This window comes from Dendropsophus ebraccatus, chromosome 13, assembly GCF_027789765.1.
Source record: "Dendropsophus ebraccatus isolate aDenEbr1 chromosome 13, aDenEbr1.pat, whole genome shotgun sequence".
Taxonomy (NCBI): domain Eukaryota; kingdom Metazoa; phylum Chordata; class Amphibia; order Anura; family Hylidae; genus Dendropsophus; species Dendropsophus ebraccatus.
In genome coordinates this window covers 50,701,852-50,722,599 of record NC_091466.1, presented here as the reverse complement: position 1 = coordinate 50,722,599, position 20,748 = coordinate 50,701,852, and the positions used below count along the sequence as shown (strand labels likewise).

The window sequence follows — 20,748 nt, the reverse complement described above, 5'->3', positions numbered from 1 at the left end:
CCAGAGCCCCCCATAGTAGCCAGTGCCCCCCAAAACAAAAAAAACAGTTACTCACCTGTCCGCCAGCCCCAGCAGCTCCTCTCCCGTCAGCGCGCCACTCCCGACATCCTCCGGCACAGGCAGCGGGGTGCAGAGAGACTGCCTGTGCCAGAAGTGTCCGGCTGCACGACACATCCAGGACACCGGCAGCGTCTCTGTACCCCGCTGTCTGTTCCCGGCGCGCTGACGGGAGACTTCAGCTGCTGGGGCCGGCGGATGGTAAATGAGTTCCTGGACCGCCCGCCCCTTCTATCGCCGCTTAGCTGAGTCGATCAGAAGCCCATGAAAGAGCTGCTCATTGCACTCTCCTGGGCTTCTGATCGGCTCAGCAGAGAAGCGATAGAAGGGGCGGGCGGGCGGAGGGGGGTCGCTCAGGGCCGCTCACTATGCATATGCATAGTGAGCGGCAATAGAGGGGGCGGGCGGGACGGCTTCCTTGCGGTGCTCAGCACTGCTTGGAAGCCGTCTTCACTTTATAGGACACACTTAGTTTTATAAGTGCATCTTATAAAGCGAAAAATACAGGTCACAGAGGGCAGGGGCCGCCTAGGATGCAAGGGCCCCCGGGCAGCCGCCTACCCTGCCCAATGGGTAAGACGGCCCTGCACAATAGTCAAGATGAACATAAACACTAAACCCCAAAAGAGACCTGAGGCTTACACAGGCAGAGCAGGCAGGAAAGTAGCGGCAGATATGTAATAATAATCACTTATTACCCTTATATAAAACTATTAATAAAATAGTAATTATATAGGGAAAAATATTCTTATAGGAAGGGGCTGAAACCTTTTGCTAAATGTTTTTTTGTTTGAGCAACATTATAATAGCGGATAGACCAAGATCTTATTCATCCAAACAAGAAATTTCCGCCAATGGCCAATTGTTCATTATGTATGTAATGTTTATATCAGTGATATTGCATTATATGGTTAGTACAAGTGTTTGTATCAAGATGTTTAAATAAAGTTTATTTAAAAAAACAAAACAAAAGAAATATGACATCATAATAGAACAGCTACTGGACCCTTCAGAGCTTTATTAGGAGTTGGAGCGTAAGTACGCACATCCATTGGCTCCCGGTATTTTTTGTTATTTTCTATTTTTCAATCAGTTTTCTCCATGTAATCTTTAATTTTTTCACACACACAGGCGATTTCTGCGAGAGATTGGAGACAGGAGGCGATTTGTAGAAATGGAAGAGGAGCCGAAGATGGACGTGGAGCAGTCCGTAGAGGAAAAGGACGTTCCAGTTGTCTTCGAGCAACATGTGAGTAAGAATTCCCCATCCAGTATAGCAGGGTATAGCAGAAAGGGTTGTATAGAGATGGGGTTGTGTACATAGTGGGATGTCCTGTCCAGGAGTATCTGTACCTGTGGATACTCCTCCCTGATCACATGACCACATAGGTGCCCCCCCCCCATAGGAGACAGTGGTGATGGGAGGAGATGTGTAGAATGGGGAGCTATAAATACCTCACACTCTGTTACTTATTCCCCATGTTCAGCCATTTCCCAACTGCCATTTTGCCATGTTCCATGCAGGGGGCGGGGCTTAGTTGGCCATGATAACTGCTGGGTGGTGGCTGTGGTCTATGGCCGGGCTCATGCACTGTGTGTGTTATGTGATCTCCAGCACCTCTGCGGACATAGGAAGGAATATACTCCTATAAGGTAGAGAGGGAAATCACATAGCACACATACATGGGCCTGGCCTAAGACTTTATCCAGATGTGCAGTAATATGTGACAATGCTATCACTGGATCAGGATCTACTGTGTGATCTGTCATGTTAAATAAATAAAATAATAATAATAACGATATATATGGTACAAGATGGGACTTTTAGTTATGCAAACAGGAGAGCTCCAAGCTGTAAAACTACAAGTCCCATAAAGTATAGTCCCCACAACATGATCATGGGAGTTGTAGTTCTTCAACTTGGAGCTCTCATATTTGCATAACTACAAGCCCCATTCTCATGTTGTGGTGACAGTACAAGATGGGAATTGTAGTTCTGCAACCTGGAGCTTTTCAAGTTACCTAACTACAACTCCCATCATGTAATGTCACCAGGACATAATGGTAGTTGTAGCTGTGCAACAGCTGGGGGCCACAGTAGATGGAAAGTGACACAGGGGGTTACGGGGAAGCCTGGAGTGAAATCCTCCCAACACATTACAGAGACGCTGAGATGCTGGTAAGCAAGGGGGGTGCTGCTGCACATTGTCCCTCTATGGGCTCTACAGGCAGACGAGGAGGCCTGGAGTGGAATCCCCCTCGTCTTACAGCGCCACAGAGATGCTGGGGCCTTGAGGATGACCGGAGCCGCCACTTCTCTTGCACAGTGAAATCCCCCCAATCCCACACACCACACATTAAAGAGCTGCTGAAACGCGCGTGCGGGGGGAGGAGTTGCAGTACATCATCCTGGCTATACGGGCAGATGGGGAAGCCTGTAGTGGAATTCTCCCCCAACCATAGCATCTCCTCCATGCTGTAATGGGGGAGGATTCCAATATAGGCTTCCCCTTCTGCCTGTAGACCCGGGACAATGTCATCAGCACAGTGGCCGATAGACACAGCAGCCGGCCATCCTCCATAGTGGCCGATAGACAGAGCAGCCCGGCCATCCTCCATAGCGGCCGGCAGACACAGCAGCCTAGCCATCCTCCGTAGCGGCCGGCAGACAGAGCAGCCCGGCCATCCTCCATAGCGGCCGACAGAGACAGCAGGCGGCCATCCTCCATAGCCGCCGACAGAGACAGCAGCCCGGCCATCCTCCATAATAGCCAACAGACACAGCAGCCCGGCCATCCTCCATAGCGGCCGACAGACACAGCAGCCCGGCCATCCTCCAAAGCGGCCGACAGACACAGCAGCCCGGCCATCCTCCATAGCGGCCGACAGACACAGCAGCCCGGCCATCCTCCATAGCGGCCGACAGAGACAGCAGCCGGCCATCCTCCATAGCGGCCGACAGAGACAGCAGCCCGGCCATCCTCCATAATGGCCGACAGACACAGCAGCCCGGCCATTCTCCATAGCAGCAGACACAGCAGCCCGGCCATCCTCCATAGCAGCAGACAGACACAGTGCTGTGAGTGGTGAGAAAATTAAGATGTTGCCGAAACAGGAAGTAGATAAGTTTTTGAATAAATCGATGCAGGTGTATGGGGGCTGCGGGGGGGGGGGGGGGGGGGGGGGGGGATTGGGGGTTAAAAATAATTAAATAAAAAAAGGGCAAAGTAATAGCACATCCTACAGATGTAAGAATAAATGTAATTTTTTGCATGATTACTGAGTTCTCCTTTACAAAAAAAAAAAAAACATATTTATGTATATTTATAAAGTAGACTGTACTCTGATTTGTTGTTAGGTGTAACATACATTTACTGTCAGATAGCTGCTATACTGTAAGACTAGACTGACACATGTGCAGTGCGGACACAACATTACAGGCACCATAAATCCTGTTATAACCACAAAGGAGGGACAAAGACTGTAAAACATTGTTGGGTGGGTTCACACGCACCAAATCCCCCTAACTCCGCCTCCCGCCCAACCCACCGCTACTCGGTGAATACTTTACCCGTTCGCAATTTGGCTTGTTTCTGTGGCTTCCGGCTCCCTGACATCCCGCTCAGCCAATCAGTGCTCTGTCCCGCCGCAGCCACTTATTGGCTAAGGAGGACGTCAGGGAGCCGTGAGCCACAGAAGCAGGCCGGACTGCAGACAGATAAAGTTTTCACTGGGTAGCGGTGGGTTGAGGGGGGCGGAACATACTGGCAGGAGAATGACATACAAAATGACAGTACTGTGAAATCTGCTGCGATCTGGTGCGTTTGAACCCACCCTTAAGGGTGCGTTCACACCTACCGCATCTGCAGCTTATTTTTCCGTGGAAATCCGCAGGTCTGGTGGTGCAGATTTCAACCTGCGAGATATCCGCGTATGTGTGCGTTTTGCGGTTTTTCTGCAGCAAGTTTATCGCAACTGAAATGTCCGTTTAGAATGAGAGACATTTTAAACTGACATTTCAGTTGCGATAAACTTGATGCAGAAAAACCGCAAAACGCACACATACGCGTATTTCTCGCAGGTTGAAATCTGCACTACCAGACCTGCGGATTTCCACGGAAAAATAAGCTGCGGATGCGGTAGGTGTGAACGCACCCTAAAGGTATAATGTATATGCTAAAGTATAGAACGATCTTACCAAATGTATACTGCTTGTAGATCAATGGTAGTCTGCTCATCCCAAATGTGCAGGGTAGGAGGATGTAGTGAGCACCTTTGTCCCTAATACCCCTATGTCAGGTGAACCAAACTACCCCTGCTCGCTCAGAGACCCGTTGGGGTATAAATGCCCTAATAAGTGTGACCCCTGCCCTGTCCAATTCCTCTCCAATGCCATATTAATACCCTATCATTTACTCCCAACTGGTTCCATCCACCAGGAATAGTAGTAGCACTAGGGCTGGGGGTAGTAGTAGCTGTAGAACTGCAGGTAGTAGGAGCAGTAGGGCTTGGGGTAGTAGCAGTAAGGCTGGGAGTAATAGCAGCAGTAGGGCTGGGGGTAGTAGTAGCTGTAGGGCTGGGGGTAGTAGTAGCAGTAGGGCTGGCAGAAGTGGTAGCTGTAGGGCTGGGGGTAGTAGTAGCTGTAGGGCTGGCAGTAGTGGTAGCTGAAGGGCTGGGGGTAGTAGTAGCAGTAGGACTTGCAGTAATAGGAGCAGTAGGGCTGGGGGAATTAGTAGCTGTATGGCTGGGGATAGTGGTAGCTTTAGGGCTGGGGGTAGTGGCAGCAGTAGGGCTGGGGGTAGTGGTAGCTGAAGGAGTGGGGTAGTAGTAGCTATACAGCTGGGGGTAGTAGTAGCTATAGAGCTGGGGGCAGTAGTAGCTGTAGGGCTGGGTGTCCAATGTGATAGAGACAATGATTGGCACTATCGCCTATAGAGATCAGTCCAATATGTGCAAAATTGAGTTCATAAAAGTACCAGCAGAGTGTTCTCTCCCCCCTTACTTCATATATAGAAAAAATAAGATGTGCAGGGCACTCACCGTAAAACTTGACTTTTATTTAAACCATGTTAAAAATCCATTTCACGGGATAAAGACGGCAGGAACGCCAGCACCATGCGGCAGCGTGACAGCTGTTTCGAGTACGTCAGTATGCTTCTCCAGACGCCTGGTGCTAGCATTCCTGCCGTGATTATCCCTTGTAATGGATTTTTAACATGGATTAAATAAAAGTAAAGTAGCTTTAGGGTGCAGGGTAGGAGGATGTAGATAGTAGTGAGCACCTCTTACGGTTCTATGGTGAGTGCCATGCACATCTTTTTACGGTGAGTTCCCTGCACATCTTCTTTTCTATATATGAAGAACCTGTACTTATTACTATTTTGGGGAGCTAGGGGTAGTAGTAGCTGTAGGGCTGAGAGTAATAGCAGCAGTAGGACTTAGGGAAGTAGTAGCTGTACGGCTGGGGATAGTAGTAGCAGTAGGGCTGGATGTAGTAGTAGCAGTAGGGCTAGAGGTAGTAGTAGCAGAAGGGCTGGAGGTAGTAGTAGCAGTAGGGCTGGGGGTAGTAGAAGCAGTAGGGCTAGAAGTAGTAATAGCAGTAGGGCTAGAGGTAATAGTAGCAGTAGGGCTGGGGTTAGTAGTAGCAGTAGGGCTTCGGGTAGTAGTAGCAGTAAGGGTGGGGTAGTAGTAGCTATAAGGCTCGGGGTAGTACTAGATGTAGGGCTTGGGGTAGTAGTAGCAGCAGTAAGGCTGGGGGGAGAAGTAGCTGTAGGGCTCGGGGTAGTAGTAGCAGTAGGGCTGGGGGTAGTGGCAGCAGTAGGGCTGGGGGGAGTGGCAGTAGTAGGGCTGGGGGTAGTTTTAGCAAAAGGGCTGGGAGAGGTAGTTTTACAGGCAGCTGTGTTGGAGGAGGGGCAGGGAGCAGCGCAGGGTCCGTAACTGCTCTCTGGTGGCCTCTGTGTGTCTCTCCTGCTTCTTCCACTGATCTTCTTCCTCAGAGTCTGCCTGCTGTGGGGGGATCTTCTGTGTTAAATGCTGCAGCGCTCTCCCTGCTTGGCCGGAGTCTGGTTATGAGTGAGGTTGGCAGCGGGGGGAGGAAAGTGCTGGATGCGATATGCGGGGTAGGTGCAGACAGTCTAGATCTTTTTTTCGCCAAAATAACATCATGCAGTAATTTTTGTTTTTTGGATACTTTTTGGAAATCCACCCTAAGGCCATGTTCACACATGGCATGAACATCAGCCGCTATTTGACACAGCCGGTGTTTAATGTTTCAAACAACAACCCATGTCTCAGATGTTCACAAGGCTGATACTGTAGTATCGGGCAGGTGAACATCTCTTCATTTTAATTTGAATGCGGGCACATTTGGGTGTGCTCATAGTCCTTTACATTGTGCAGCCGCTGTTTACTGAATAGCGGCCGCACAAAATAGACCCGTTAATTATTTTTTTGTAGACGCAGACAACCACGGCCGTAGTGTATACATAACAGCAGTGATTCCATACAGTGTAATGTAATTGTACACTGTCAATAATACACATAGTAGCAACATAGTAGCTGCAAACAATGTATGAAAGCAAATGCAACATCAACCAATAAACAAGCAGGTGTGAACAGGATGGGATGCATGCCAGTGTAGATAGGTACAGGAGCTATTAACCCTGTTAAGCCCTGAGCAAGGTGCACCAATCTACTCTTCCTCACTGAGGGAACCATCGGAGTAGACGCCTTCATAATGGCGGCTCCTGCCCTGTGCTATCCCTACTCCCACACCCTACGCTTACCCCAGTGGCGGATTAAATGTACCCAGGACCCCGGGCTGTCCACCCAACCTGCCCCCCCCCCCCCCCCCCGGGGTCAATCCACCCACATTATACTCCGCTACTGCCCCCCCCGCTGTCCCCGATAAACACTGCCTGCCTCCCCTCCCTGCTGGCCCCAATAAACATAATGTTTGGTCCCTTGCTGCTCCCAGTAAGCTTTGTCCACCCCACCTCCACTGCCCCCAATAAACATACTGCCACCTGGTTTCAGGAGAGGAGGGCGCTGATCTTATAGGGGAGGTCACAGCCGCACAGAGGAGGTCAGGAGAGGAGGGTGCTAATCCTATAGGAAAGGTCCCAGCAGCACAGAGGATGTCAGGAGAGGAGGGTGCTGATCTATAGGAGAGGTCCCAGCAGCACAGAGGATGTCAGGAGAGGAGGGCGCTGATCTAATAGGGGAGGGTCACAGCAGCACAGAGGATGTCAGGAGAGGAGGGCGCTGATCTAATAGGGGAGGGTCACAGCAGCACAGAGGATATCAGTAGAGGAGGGTGCTAATCCTATAGGAGATGGTCCCCCTCTCCCCCCCTTAAAGATGGTCACCCTCTTCCCTCCTTATAGATGGTCCCCCTCTTCCCCTCCTTATAGATGGTACCCCTCTTCCCCCCCTTATAGATGGTCCCCCTCTCCCCCCCTTATAGATGGCCACCCTCTTCCCTCCTTATAGATGGTCCCCCTCTTTCCCCCCTCCTTATAGGTGGTACCCCTCTTCCCCCCTTATAGATGGTCCCCCTCATCCCCCCCTTATAGATGGTCCCCCTCTCCCCCCCTTATATCCTTATAGATGGTCCCCCTCTTTCCCCCCTTATAGATGGTCCCCCTCTTCCCCCCCTTATAGATGTTACCCCTCTTTCCCCCCCCCTCTTATAGATGGTCCCCCCTCTTCCCCCCCTTCTTATAGATGGTCCCCCTCTTCCCCCCCTTATAGATGGTCCCGCTCTTATAGATGGTCCCCCTCTCCCCCCCCCCTTATAGATGGTCCCCCTCTTTCCCCCCCCTCTTATAGATGGTCCCCCTCTTTCCCCCCCCTCTTATAGATGGTCCCCCTCTTCCCCCCCCCCCCTCTTATAAATGGTCCCCCCCCCCCCCCCTTATAGATGGTCCCCATCTTCCCCCCCCCTTATAGATGGTCCCCCTCTCCCCCCCTTATATCCTTATAGATGGTCCCCCTCTTTCCCCCCTTATAGATGGTCCCCCTCTTCCCCCCCTTATAGATGTTACCCCTCTTTCCCCCCCCCTCTTATACATGGTCCCCCCTCTTCCCCCCCTTCTTATAGATGGTCCCCCTCTTCCCCCCCTTATAGATGGTCCCGCTCTTATAGATGGTCCCCCTCTCCCCCCCCCTTATAGATGGTCCCCCTCTTTCCCCCCCTCTTATAGATGGTCCCCCTCTTTCCCCCCCCTCTTATAGATGGTCCCCCTCTTCCCCCCCCTCTTATAAATGGTCCCCCTCCCCCCCCCCTTATAGATGGTCCCCATCTTCCCCCCCTCTTATAGATGGTCCCCCTTTCCCCCCCCCCTTATAGATGGTCCCCCTCTTCCCCCCCTCTTATAGATGGTCCCCCTCTTCCCCCCCCCCTATAGATGGTCCCCCTCTTTTCCCCCCCTCTTATAGATGGTCCCCCCTCCCCCTCCGTGCAGGCAGATTTAAAAAAACACAAAAAAAAACCACACCTTACAACCCGTTCCCCCGTCGAGCCTCTCCGTCTGTCCCCGGCTAATGTGCGGCTGCCGGAGGTGTCCCATCCTGTCCCCGGCAGCGCGCGCATCACAGAGCTCCCCGTGCGCCGGAAGTCACAGCAGCAGGTGCACGGGGAGCTATCTGATGTGCGCGCTGCCGGGGGATAGGACGGGACACCTCCGGCAGCCGCACATCAGCCGGGGACAGTAAGAGCAGGACTCTTGCGGTCACAAGAGCCTGCAGTGGCGAGGGGGGGTCGGGCCGCAGCGGCATTATAATGTGGGCGGCGTGGCATGGGCCCCCAGGAGCCTCGGGCCCCGGACAGCCGCCCAAACTGCCCACATTATAATCCGCCATTGGCTTACCCTTATGCTGCTCCCTACGCAGCATTTCATGTACAAAGGACTCGTCAGGGGAGGATGATGATCCCGGGTATAGCACTGCATCGGGGTTCAGTACAGTGTGCGTCTGGCTTCAATAAACGTGGCACATCACAGCAGTGGCCGGAGTGCCTGGAGGACGCTAATAGCCTAATCTGTTGCTGTGTGACACCGATACAGTGCTATACCCGGGATCATCATCATCCCCTGACGAGTGCTTTGTACATGAAATGCTGCGTAGGGAGCAGCATAAGGGTAAGCGTAGGGTCTGGGAGTAGGGATAGCACTGGGCAGGAGCCGCCATTATAAGGGCGTCTACTCTGATAATTCCCTGAGTGAGCAGGGGTAGATTTGTGCACCATGCTTAGGGCGTAACAGGGTTAATAGCTGCTGGCGTGCATCCCATTGTGTTCACACCTGCTTGTTTATTGGTTGATCTTGCATTTGCTATCATACATTGTTTGCAGCTACTATGTTGCCTCTATGTGTATTATCGCACCTGACTGAGTGATGCATGATGGTACTGTGGCCTATCTGTATATAGTTTTTGTGGTTTGGTTTTGCTGTGGAGGTGAGCACACACTGTTCTTGATTAGTTTTTTATCTATATTTTAAAAAAGTTATATATTACCAATAATACAATGTTTTCTCCTGGTATACTATAAAGTCAGGTCGGCCTATTTGTCTGTATATATGTGAAGATTAGGGAAATAAATGACTGAGTACATATAAAATACAATTTTATAGCTGTGCAAATGGTCATCAGCAAACACACAGGCTTCCCTTGTATTCACTCTCTATTACCTATCTGCCTGTGTCTGCAGCTCTGTACCTGGTATGGACCTGACAGATTCTCTGGAAAGCTGAGCTATGATTGGTTGCTGTGGGCAGCTGACACCAGTTTCAGATTTAGGCTATGTTCACACAATGTATTTTTTATGACAAGACAACCACTGTTGTTTTAACTGTGTGTGAACATAACCTTCCACAGTTTGATAAATCTGGGTCATAGCTGCCCCCATCCATAAACAGTGCCACTATTGTCCTCAGTTTTCTGTGGTACTGCGGCACATTTACTAGTGATGTGAATAAAACTGAGTTGTAATACCACATAAAACCTGAGGATACGCATGGCGCTGTTCTTAAAAAAAATCAGCAGTATTTTTCTAATTCTGGATAAGCCACATAACCCCCTACGTCTTGCACTGACAACTGGATAAAAGCTTACACTGATTTGTTGGATCATTGTCCTCATTTTTCACCTACAACGCCCCCACCCCCCACAAAAGTGATAAGTAAATACACAAATTATACCAGAAATAGATTATACAGCATATATGAGAGTTTTATATCTAACAACGTGACACAAATATGATGGTATATTACCCCCAATGTGTAATGGATGGGGATTTTAATACAATTATCTGAAATCACTGATCACTGATCTACCTTCATTATATTCATCTGTGGCGCAGGTTTTGGGAGTTTCTACTTTTTATTGATATGCCTCCATTTTAATGGCAGCCATATTGGATCAAGGGCAAATTTTTCCAATGCAAAGGTGATCACGTAGCACATAAAAAAGGCAAACCAAGGAAAACATACCAAAGATATTGTTCGGGAACCGAGGTATTACTGCATGTCTGGAACATGACTGCCATCTTGGAAGCCACGATCAAGATGGTCATGTAGTACATTAAAGATGACTACAATTGTCTCAGAAATCGATTGGTACAACCATATCTGCAATATCTCTTGTGGTTTGAAAGGTATCAACACAGAGGGAGAACTTTATCAAGGCTGTGGCCGGGGCGTATGCCAGGGAGAAGGCGCAGATTTGCTTCTTCTCCCAGGCGTATGCCTGCCATATTCCCCCTCTCGTCTGATGGGCGGTTAGGAAGGGCAGCGAGTTTGGGAGGAGGCATGGTTTTTACATATAGCGGTGCGTAGTCGCAGCCAATGATTTTAGATCAGGATCAAAAGACAAGATCATCAGTGATCAACATTGTCATCGCCTGATCATTTTCTTTATTAAAAGGAGAAATAGTCTAAATCGTTGTTCCCCGCAGCAGAGGCATAGAGAGATGCAAGAGCGGGCGGCTATTTGAACTTGGCGCGCTGCCTATGCTTCTTCCTGCTGCGAGAACAGCTCCTCCGGCCCCTGGACCTGTCCCCAGGCTGCCGCCTACACTTCTGGAGTCCCCACCGACCCCTGCTAGGTGGTTCGGACACTGGCGACATTCCCCAAGCTGCTACAGCTGCCTCTTGTCGCCACAAGGCTCTTCTCCACCAGTCTCCCCGATGTCCTGATACCCAGGCCGCCCACCACCCTTCTTGAGCCCCATGCCCGCTCTCTGGTCCGGCAGCCGTCTGGTGGAGCATACACTGGCCGCAGCTTCACTTCGACAGGACTCACCTCCACTGGCCTTCCTGACTTCCTTGGACCTCTCACCAAGCTCCTGCCATCCTCCTCCAATGCCTGCTGTGGTGCCAAAATCAAGTAGCGACACCAAAATTAAACAGAGATAGCTATTGCCTCTCTCTCTGCCTCTATTGCAGGGGAACAGGGGATTACCCCTCAGGGTAATCCCCACTCTAAACAGGTGTTCCCCGCAGCCACAGCAAAGAGAGAGAGGCAGTAGCGCTGGCTACTTGGTGGTGCTACTTGAATTTGGAACCGCAGCGGGCATTGGAAGAGGACGGCAGGTGCCTGGTGACAGGTCCCAGGAGGTCGGTGGAGGTGAACCCTGTAGGGGAGAAGCAGCAGTCGTGGCCAGTGTATGCTATGCCAGACCAACGCCAGATGGGGCTCAAGAAGGGTGGCGGGCGGCCTGGGGACAGGTACTGGGAGGTCAGGGAGACTGGCAGAGGAGAGCCCTGCGGCGTGGAGGGGCAGCTGCAATCAGCTGATGACAATAATCATGGACTGATTGTTTCTTTTGGTCCTAACCTAAAAACATTGACCGGCGACTGCACATTGCTACGTGTTATAACGATGCACGGCCGACGGCTGATGAATGTGTAAAGAAAATAATATGCTTTATTATTTTAGACTTTTAGGCCATGTTCACACATTGTACGAACAATGGCCATTGTTGCATTGAAAACAGCATTGAAGTCAATGTAGAACGGCCGGATATAATTGAGATATCAATTATTTTTATGGCCAAAGCAGACAACAAGCACATAGCTCAGATGTACACGGACGTTTCATGCTCATCAATATACCAATGTCCTCTGCTTACTCTCTATATTTCCTATTTCAGGCTGCACAGGATGACGTCGAGGGTGAGTTTTACCTCTCTATAACATCACCTTCATAGATTTCATGTCTAACATCTCATCACATATATGACACCAGTCCCCTACCCCATTGCTGTGAAACATTGTGAAAGTTACATCATGAGGTTTAAAGACATATTGAAAACTAACACTTTTCTATTTCTTTTTTCTTCAGATGGAGGATCGGATTCCAGGTTAGTAAATCTTTACTGAAAATTTAACTTGTGTGACCTTATAATTCCTCCCCTATAGACACCGATCAGCGCCAGGATGCCTCTGTATAAACTGTCTTCTTATTGATAAAGTTCTGCCAGAAAACTAATGTCTGTAATGTGTGTTAGGTTTTCACTATCTTCTCTATTCTATCCCTAACAGCAGCGAGGAAGACCCCGAGGAGGAGGAGATGGAGGTTTCGGAGTAAGTATTTCATAGTAAAATATAATAATATAACAGTTATATCAGTCACAAAGACCTTTCTATTCAGAGTTTCTATTTAAAAAAAGCTCCAGTACTTATCAGCTGCTGTATGCCCTGCAGGAGGTGGTGTATTCTTTCCAGTCTGACACATTGCTCTCTGATGCCACCTCTGTCTGTGACAGGAACTGTCCAGAGAAGCAGCAAATCCCCATAGAAAACCTCTCCTGCTCACCAGACTGGAAAGAATACACCACTTCATGCTAGACATACAGCAGCTGATAAGTACTGGAAGACTTGAGATTTTTAATGTAAGTAAATTACAAATCTCTGGCACCAGTTCATTTGAAAGAAAAAAATGTTTGCTGAACTACCCCTTTAATTTTTTTAAGCAAACTTTGTAGCATTTTGTTTAAATGTAAAACTAAAAATGTAAAACTTGTGTGACCCTATAATTCCTCCCCTATAGACCCCGATCAGCGCCAGGATGCCTCTATATAAACTGTCTTCTTATTGATAAAAGTTCTGCCAGAAAACTGCTGCCTGTAATGTGTGTTAGGTTCTCACTATCTTCTCTATTCTATCACTAACAGGAGCGATGAAGGCCCCGAGGAGGAGGAGGAAGAGGATTCAGAGTAAGTATCTCATAGTAAAATATAATAATATAATAGTTATATCAGTCACAAAGACATGTTTGCAGGGTGGTCTCGTCTTAAAGGGAACCAATCAGTACAATTGGGCTGATATGGTTCCCTGGATCACTGTATACAGCTCCTGAGCAGCCTGGGCAAGTACCGGCCGTGGCTGCAGCAGAAGCTGTATATCGGAGAAAAAGAGGTTTTACTACTAGAGCGCGCAGCAGGCAGAGACAGGGAGGTAGTCATCTGGGTGCCCATATCTAGTCACCGCTGTCTGCCTGTCAGCGTGCTCGGCAGAATGATTGACAGGGAGAGAGGCCAGTAACAACAAGCCTACAAAAATTAGTGTTCTTTTAAGTTATTAGTTATTTTTTTTAAAGGATTAGTAATTTACTTCTATTAAATAAACTCTTCAAGTAGGTATCAGCTGCTGTATGTCCTGCAGGAAGTGGTGTATTCTTTCCTGTCTGACACAGTGCTCTCTGATGCCACCTCTGTCTGGGACGGGAACTGTCCAGAGAAGCAGCAAATCCCCATAGAAAACCTCTCCTGCTCACCAGACTGGAAAGAATACACCACTTCATGCTGGACATACAGCAGCTGATAAGTACTGGAAGACTTAAGATTTTTAATGGAAGTAAATTACAAATCCATGTCACCAGCTGATTTGAAAGAAACATTTTTGATTGCTTTTGCTTGCATTTTTTCTAGAAAACTTTGCAGCATTTTCTTTAAATGTAAAATTAAAACATAAAACTTGTGTGACCCTATAATTCCTTCCCTATAGACACCGATCATGGCGAGAATGCCTAAATTTTCTTCTTATTGATGAAGTTCTCCTAGAAAACTGATGTCTCTGATGTTAGGTGTTAGGTTTTCACTATCTTCTCTATTCTATTCCTAACAGGGATGAAAAGATCAGGGAGGAGTTCGAGAACTGGGTGTAAGTATCTCATAGTAATATATGTGACAGTAATATTATAGTTACATCAGTCACAAAGACATGTTTGTGGGGGGTCTTGTCTAAAACCAACAAGCCTATGCTCCACGCTCCCTGGTGCTTCTGCCTGCTCCTCGGTATCTTCCTGACAGCAGCAGCAGAAGCCAGGAAGATACCGGGCAGCGAGCAGAAGCACCGGGGAGTGTGGAACGGTATGTATATACTTTGCTGTTTTACACTAAAGGCAAAGACTGCATGGACATCGCCAAAGATATACACAGGCCTTGCTGCACGATTATTGAGGCGTGTAATAGGCTCAGTAAATGAGTGATGATGTAGCAGGTCAGCGCTCAGTTACATTGCTGATCGGTCCGTGTAACATGGCCCTTTGTCTCAACTAAGTCTCCTCTATCATTATGACTGACGGCTAAACCAAAACAATCAGTCAAGTTGATAGGGGAAAGGCAGGAGGGAATCGGAGCGGTGGCACTTTAGAGGTTAAGCCACGCCTTTAGGACACTTTCTCAGGTACACAGAAGGGATGCCTAGCAACATCACCTTGGATATGTTAAAAAATGTCCATTGGTTTAATATAAGAAAAGTAAGAAGATATTTTTATAGGTGCACTCACATATTGTACGTTAAACATAGATTAACCAAGATTTTATGCAAATTTTTCAAATATTCGAACCCAAATACCAAGTGCTAAGAGCGCTTTTATAGTCAGACCATCCGTTTTTTATAAATCTGGGCAGTGGATTTCTAATTTACCAGTTTCCATAAAATCTCCCCCAATATGCAGCACTTGGAGGACTGACTAATATTTCCTTTATAATATGCAATTTTTTTTGTCATGTAATAGGTGGAAGATGAAGGTCATGGATGCGCCATGGATGTTCAGGTAATAACACTACACCAAAAAACAGCAATGACATCAAATAAATCATTTTTATCATAGTTTGTTTTTGTTTGTTTTTTACTTGCTTCACCCCATAAAAGAAGTTTTTCACACAAAAATGTTAGCACCCCAAGTCCTCTGTAAATTGATATGAGGCCTACATAATATCCTAAATAAAAGGGGGACCCCTAATTCCACTTGGTGCTCCTTGGTGTGGAAGACCTATGTGTCAGACATGTGGAGCCCTAGAGACGCTATTAACAGATTTCTCAAACTTCAGAATCAGGGAATAAATATGGAGTTGCAGTTCTCTGCCAACACCGGCTGCTATGTTACAGAAAGAAAATTATTAAAATAGAAAATGAGAAAATAAAAATAAAAATTTTAAATTAATTTTGGCACAAGTTGATTTGATTTTTATTTCCTCAAGAGGGGGTGCAGGTTTAGAAAAAGGGTGGTTTCAAAATATTTTTTTAATTTTCATAGAAATATGGAAAACTGCTACTAAATGTATTAGCTCTTAAACGTTCTAAACAAAATAAAAGATTGATTAATAAATTTTGCCAACATAAGGTAACTATTCTGTAAATTATCAATAATAATTAATTTATCAGGCAAGTAGAGAATTTCAACTAAAATCTTATGTGTTCAAGAAATTTTAGAACTTTTATTTACAAAAAAAAAAAATAATTGCCACTAACATAACACTTGATGTGTCATGGAACACAATGTCAGAATCACTTAGATGCAAAAAAGTTACTGCCATAAAAAGTTATTCATGTCAAATTTTAAATATAGGGCAACGGTGTTAGGGAGACAACTGGCAGTGACGACAAGGGGTTAATAAATATCATTAGTGGAATTCATGGTTTTATTGAGACATCACAATAAATAGCATTTTCTGAAAGTTTCAAATGGGACAAAGTAACAATCATCCTAACCAAACCTATGTTCTCTGTTACAGGAAGGGCCGGTTTCCACTACGCACCTGGCACCCTAACCTGCAGACCATCATGTAAGTATGAAGAAGAGATAAAATCATCTACATTATGTGGGATAACAATATGAGTCCATGGAGATCAGAGTTCCCCATCCAAAACTCTGTGTAGTCACATATCCCCAAAAACTACGGAGCAGATTTGCCAATGTGCGCCCCTGGGCATACACCGGTCTTAATAGATCTTTATATATGTATAAATAAAAGCTGGTTTATATTCTATATTCAGTGAAGTTGACGAAGACGCAGATGAGGACGAGGCGGCGGACATCCCCAGGTGAGGGCTCAAAGCTTATAGTGTTGTAAATACATGTTTATTTTTTCACCATCCAGTATAGAGAGAGGAGCTGCAGGAGGACAGGATAGGGGGCGCTCTAGTTAGACATAGCATTATATTTTTCCATTTATTTTAACAGCATTTATTCACATACCAAACTGCTGACACTGTGAGATAGCCATTAGGGTCCGCATACACTTCATACTTTAGTTGGTCGTACCCGACATATATAGTAACACTATGGTCAATGCATACAGCAATCTACAGCTCCACCCATTACCTTTGCAATCACTTTCTTTACAATAAACTATATAATCTGTAATATAATGATATATTTATTTATGACATGGTTTACATTCTATACACAGAGAAGAGGAAGAAGAGGACGAAGTGACCACCGAGGAGATCCCCAGGTAATGAAACAAAGCTTAGAGTATTGTGAATACATGTTGTTTTTTTCCTGTCCGTTCCCGACATATATAGTACAATCATGGTAAATACATACAGCAATGTACAGCTCAATCCATTACCTTTGCAATCACTTTCTTTACAATAAACCATATAATGTGTGATATAATAATACATTTATATATGAGATGGTTTACATTCTATACACAGAGAAGAAGAGCAGGACGAGGAGGAAGAGGCGACGACCGAGGAGATCCCCAGGTAATGAAACAAAACTGATAACATTGTGAATACAAGAAACTGTTATTTACCATCCTGTATAGAGAGGACAGGGGGCGCTCTATTTGGAGGTGGATATAATTTCTATTGTGGGTAATGGTGAATATTATATTACTGCAGGAGTGACTAGAGCTGGTAATAAATGCTAGAAGGATAGAACTAGACCTGACTATAATACATGTAGCTGCAGGAGTTGATGGCCCAGCTATAAGAATACATTTCCTTTATATTGTTTCTATATAATGTGCTCAGCAATTCTGGTTTCCTTACACTAACCATTGATTTCCCTCCATTTCTTGGTCATTTCTCCTCGGCAGAAGCAGCAGCAGAAGGAGATCCATCTTATCCAGGTAAATATAAGGGATGATACACTTACATGATAACACACCTCTATAGCTGCACTGTATATCCTCATGTCATCACTATATATTATATTATCAGTCACATATAATAACCACAAAAAGCCTCATGTACACAATACAGACATACAAGTTACATGGTGCCGCCTGTATCACACCCACTAGAATAGCACTGAGTCCCCTCTCTCCAGTGTAATGTCTATTCCCCATCACTGCTGACGGGTCTGATCTCAGGAAAGTCATGCTGGTTTTTCTCTTTCCCTTATAGACTGCGGGCGCTGTTCTGCTGCTGCTGCGCCACCACGGAGGAGTAAAGGTGAGTAACCAAAATCCCATCACACCTCAGATCACTTTTATCCTGACTATAATTTATCCAGTCAGGATAAAAGTATATATATATATATATATATATATATATATATATATATATATGTAACCTGTGATTATTAACAATGCTCATCATATCTTTATTCTGTTAACACATGGCTTGTTATATATCCTATCTAGATAACACCGCGCCGCCAGTGTGAGGAGAAGACACCCGACCATCTGGAGCTGTCTGGAGGAGGAGGCGTCCGGAACATCAAGGGGTAAATGAGGCGCCAGTAAGAACAGGAGGAAACATTTACCTCACATGGGGGGAGGAGGAGCCCCCATTTTCCATCAGAAATAGGAGGAATACACTCTAAGAACACCTAGAGTGTAAGGAGGAGGTGCCCTTAAAGGGGTTATCCAGGTAACTAAAAAGGTATTTCCTTCCTCGCCGCCATCTCACTTCTGGTTTGGTCTCATCTCACAATAGCACCTTCTTACCTGGCAAAACGGAGGCGGCCTGAGACAGTGGGCCAGGTACTTTGTTGTGATTGTCGCATGCGGGTGGAACCAGTGGCGGTCAATGTACAAACAATTTTGCCGATGTCATCACAGCATTGTGTGTACATTGACCACTGCTGGCGGTGAGTTTCACCCACATGTGGTGATCACACCATAGTACCTGATCTACTCTCTCAGACCTTTGCCAGGTCAGAAGATGTTGGAGTGAGATGTGATCGAACTGGAAGTGAGATGCTGGTTATGGTGGAAAGGAAATATCTTTTCAGCTCCCCAGATAACCCCTTTTTAACATCAAGAGGCAAATTAGGGCCAAAAACATCAGGAGGATTTATTTGCCTCATACGGGGGAAGGAGGAGCCCCCATTACCATCAACACTAGGAGGAATACACTCTTTTAACACCTAGAGGGTCTGGAGGAGGTGCCCTTAAAGGGGTTATCCAGGTAACTAAAAAGGCATTTCCTCCCTCGCCGCCATCTCACTTCTGGTTTGGTCTCCTCACACACCAGCACCTTCTTACCTGGCAAAACGGAGGCGGCCTGAGACAGTGGGCCAGGTACTTTGTTGTGACTGTCGCATGCGGGTGGAACCAGTGGCGGTCAATGTACAAACACTGTTGCCGATGTCATCAAAGCATTGTGCGTACATTGACCACTGCTGGCGGTGAGTTTCACCCACATGTGGTGATCACACCATAGTACCTGATCTACTGTTTCAGACCTTTGCCAGGTCAGAAGATGTTGGAATGAGATGAGTCCGAACTAGAGGTGAGATGCTGGTAATGGTGGAAAGGAAATGTCTTTTCAGCTCCCCAGATAACCCCTTTTTAACATCAAGAGGCAAATTAGGGCCCATAACATCAGGAGGATTTATTTGCCTCATACGGGGGAAGGAGGAGCCCCCATTACCATCAGAAATAGGAGGAATACACTCTCAAAACACCTAGAGGGTCTGGAGGAGGTGCCCTTAAAGGGGTTATCCAGGTAACTAAAAAGGCATTTCCTCCCTCGCCGCCATCTCACTTCTGGTTTGGTCTCCTTTCACACCAGCACCTTCTTACCTGGCAAAACGGAGGCGGCCTGAGACAGTGGGCCAGGTACTTTGTTGTGATTGTTGCATGCGGGTGGAACCAGTGGCGGTCAATGTACAAACAATTTTGCCGATGTCATCACAGCATTGTGTGTACATTGACCACTGCTGGCGGTGACTTTCACCCATATGTGGTGATCACACCATAGTACCTGATCTACTCTCTCAGACCTTTGCCAGGTCAGAAGATGTTGGAATGAGATGTGATCGAACTGGAAGTGAGATGCTGGTAATGGTGGAAAGGAAATGTCTTTTCAGCTCCCCAGATAATCCCTTTTTAACATCAAGAGGCAAATTAGGGCCAAAAACATCAGGAGGATTTATTTGCCTCATACGGGGGAAGGAGGAGCCCCCATTACCATCAACACTAGGAGGAATACACTCTTTTAACACCTAGAGGGTCTGGAGGAGGTGCCCTTAAAGGGGTTATCCAGGTAACTAAAAAGGCATTTCCTCCCTCGCTGCCATCTCACTTCTGGTTTGGTTTCCTCTCACACCAGCACCTTCTTACCTGGCAAAACGGAGGCGGCCTGAGACAGTGGGCCAGGTACTTTGTTGTGACTGTCGCATGCGGGTGGAACCAGTGGCGGTCAATGTACAAACAATGTTGCCTATGTCATCACAGCATTGTGCATACATTGACCACTGCTGGCCGTAAGTTTCACCCACATGTGGTGATCACACCATAGTACCTGATCTACCGTGTCAGACCTTTGCCAGGTCAGAAGATGTTGGAATGAAATGAGTCCGAACTGGAAGTGAGATGCTGGTAATGGTGGAAAGGAAATGTCTTTTCAGCTCCCCAGATAACCCCTTTTTAACATCAAGAGGCAAATTAGGGCCCATAACATCAGGAGGATTTATTTGCCTCATACGGGGGAAGGAGGAGCCCCCATTACCATCAGAAATAGGAGGAATACACTCTCAAAACACCTAGAGGGTCTGGAGGAGGTGCCCTTAAAGGGGTTATCCAGGTAACTAAAAAGGCATTTACTCCCTCGCCGCCATCTCACTTCTGGTTTGGTCTCCTCTCACACCAGCACCTTCTTACCTGGCAAAACGGAGGCGGCCTGAGACAGTGGGCCAGGTACTTTGTTGTGATTGTCGCATGCGGGTGGAACCAGTGGCGGTCAATTTACAAACAATGTTGCCGATGTCATCACAGCATTGTGCGTACATTGACCACTGCTGGCGGTGAGTTTCACCCACATGTGGTGATCACACCATAGTACCTGATCTTCTCTCTCAGACCTTTGCCAGGTCAGAAGATCATGGAATGAGATGAGTCCGAACTGGAAGTGAGATGCTGGTAATGGTGGAAAGGAAATGTCTTTTTAGCTCCTTAGATAACCCCTTTTTAACATCTAGAGGCAAATTAGGGGCCCATAACAT

General features: G+C 46.9%; 2 protein-coding genes and 1 long non-coding RNA gene across 4 annotated transcripts in view; 2 read left to right on the top strand and 1 right to left on the bottom strand.

Moving 5' to 3' along the window:
- Window positions 1-16,392, top strand: part of LOC138770554 (uncharacterized) — an 83,177-nt gene extending 66,785 nt beyond the window's left edge. Inside the window, exons 2-8 of the mRNA XM_069949659.1 lie at window positions 1,189-1,306; window positions 12,209-12,230; window positions 12,400-12,418; window positions 12,600-12,641; window positions 13,232-13,273; window positions 14,184-14,219; window positions 16,341-16,392. Coding sequence (XP_069805760.1) covers window positions 1,189-1,306; window positions 12,209-12,230; window positions 12,400-12,418; window positions 12,600-12,641; window positions 13,232-13,273; window positions 14,184-14,219; window positions 16,341-16,392 — 331 coding nt within the window. The remainder of the gene's footprint in view (window positions 1-1,188; window positions 1,307-12,208; window positions 12,231-12,399; window positions 12,419-12,599; window positions 12,642-13,231; window positions 13,274-14,183; window positions 14,220-16,340) is intronic.
- The window catches only part of ACTR10 (actin related protein 10), a 464,033-nt gene that overhangs the window by 426,858 nt on the left and 16,427 nt on the right, over window positions 1-20,748 (bottom strand). The gene's annotated exons all lie outside the window — the stretch shown is intronic.
- Window positions 17,004-18,166, top strand: LOC138771456 (uncharacterized). The gene is made up of 4 exons (XR_011359621.1): window positions 17,004-17,057; window positions 17,393-17,425; window positions 17,703-17,750; window positions 17,942-18,166. It is a non-coding gene; the product is annotated as an uncharacterized lncRNA (long non-coding RNA).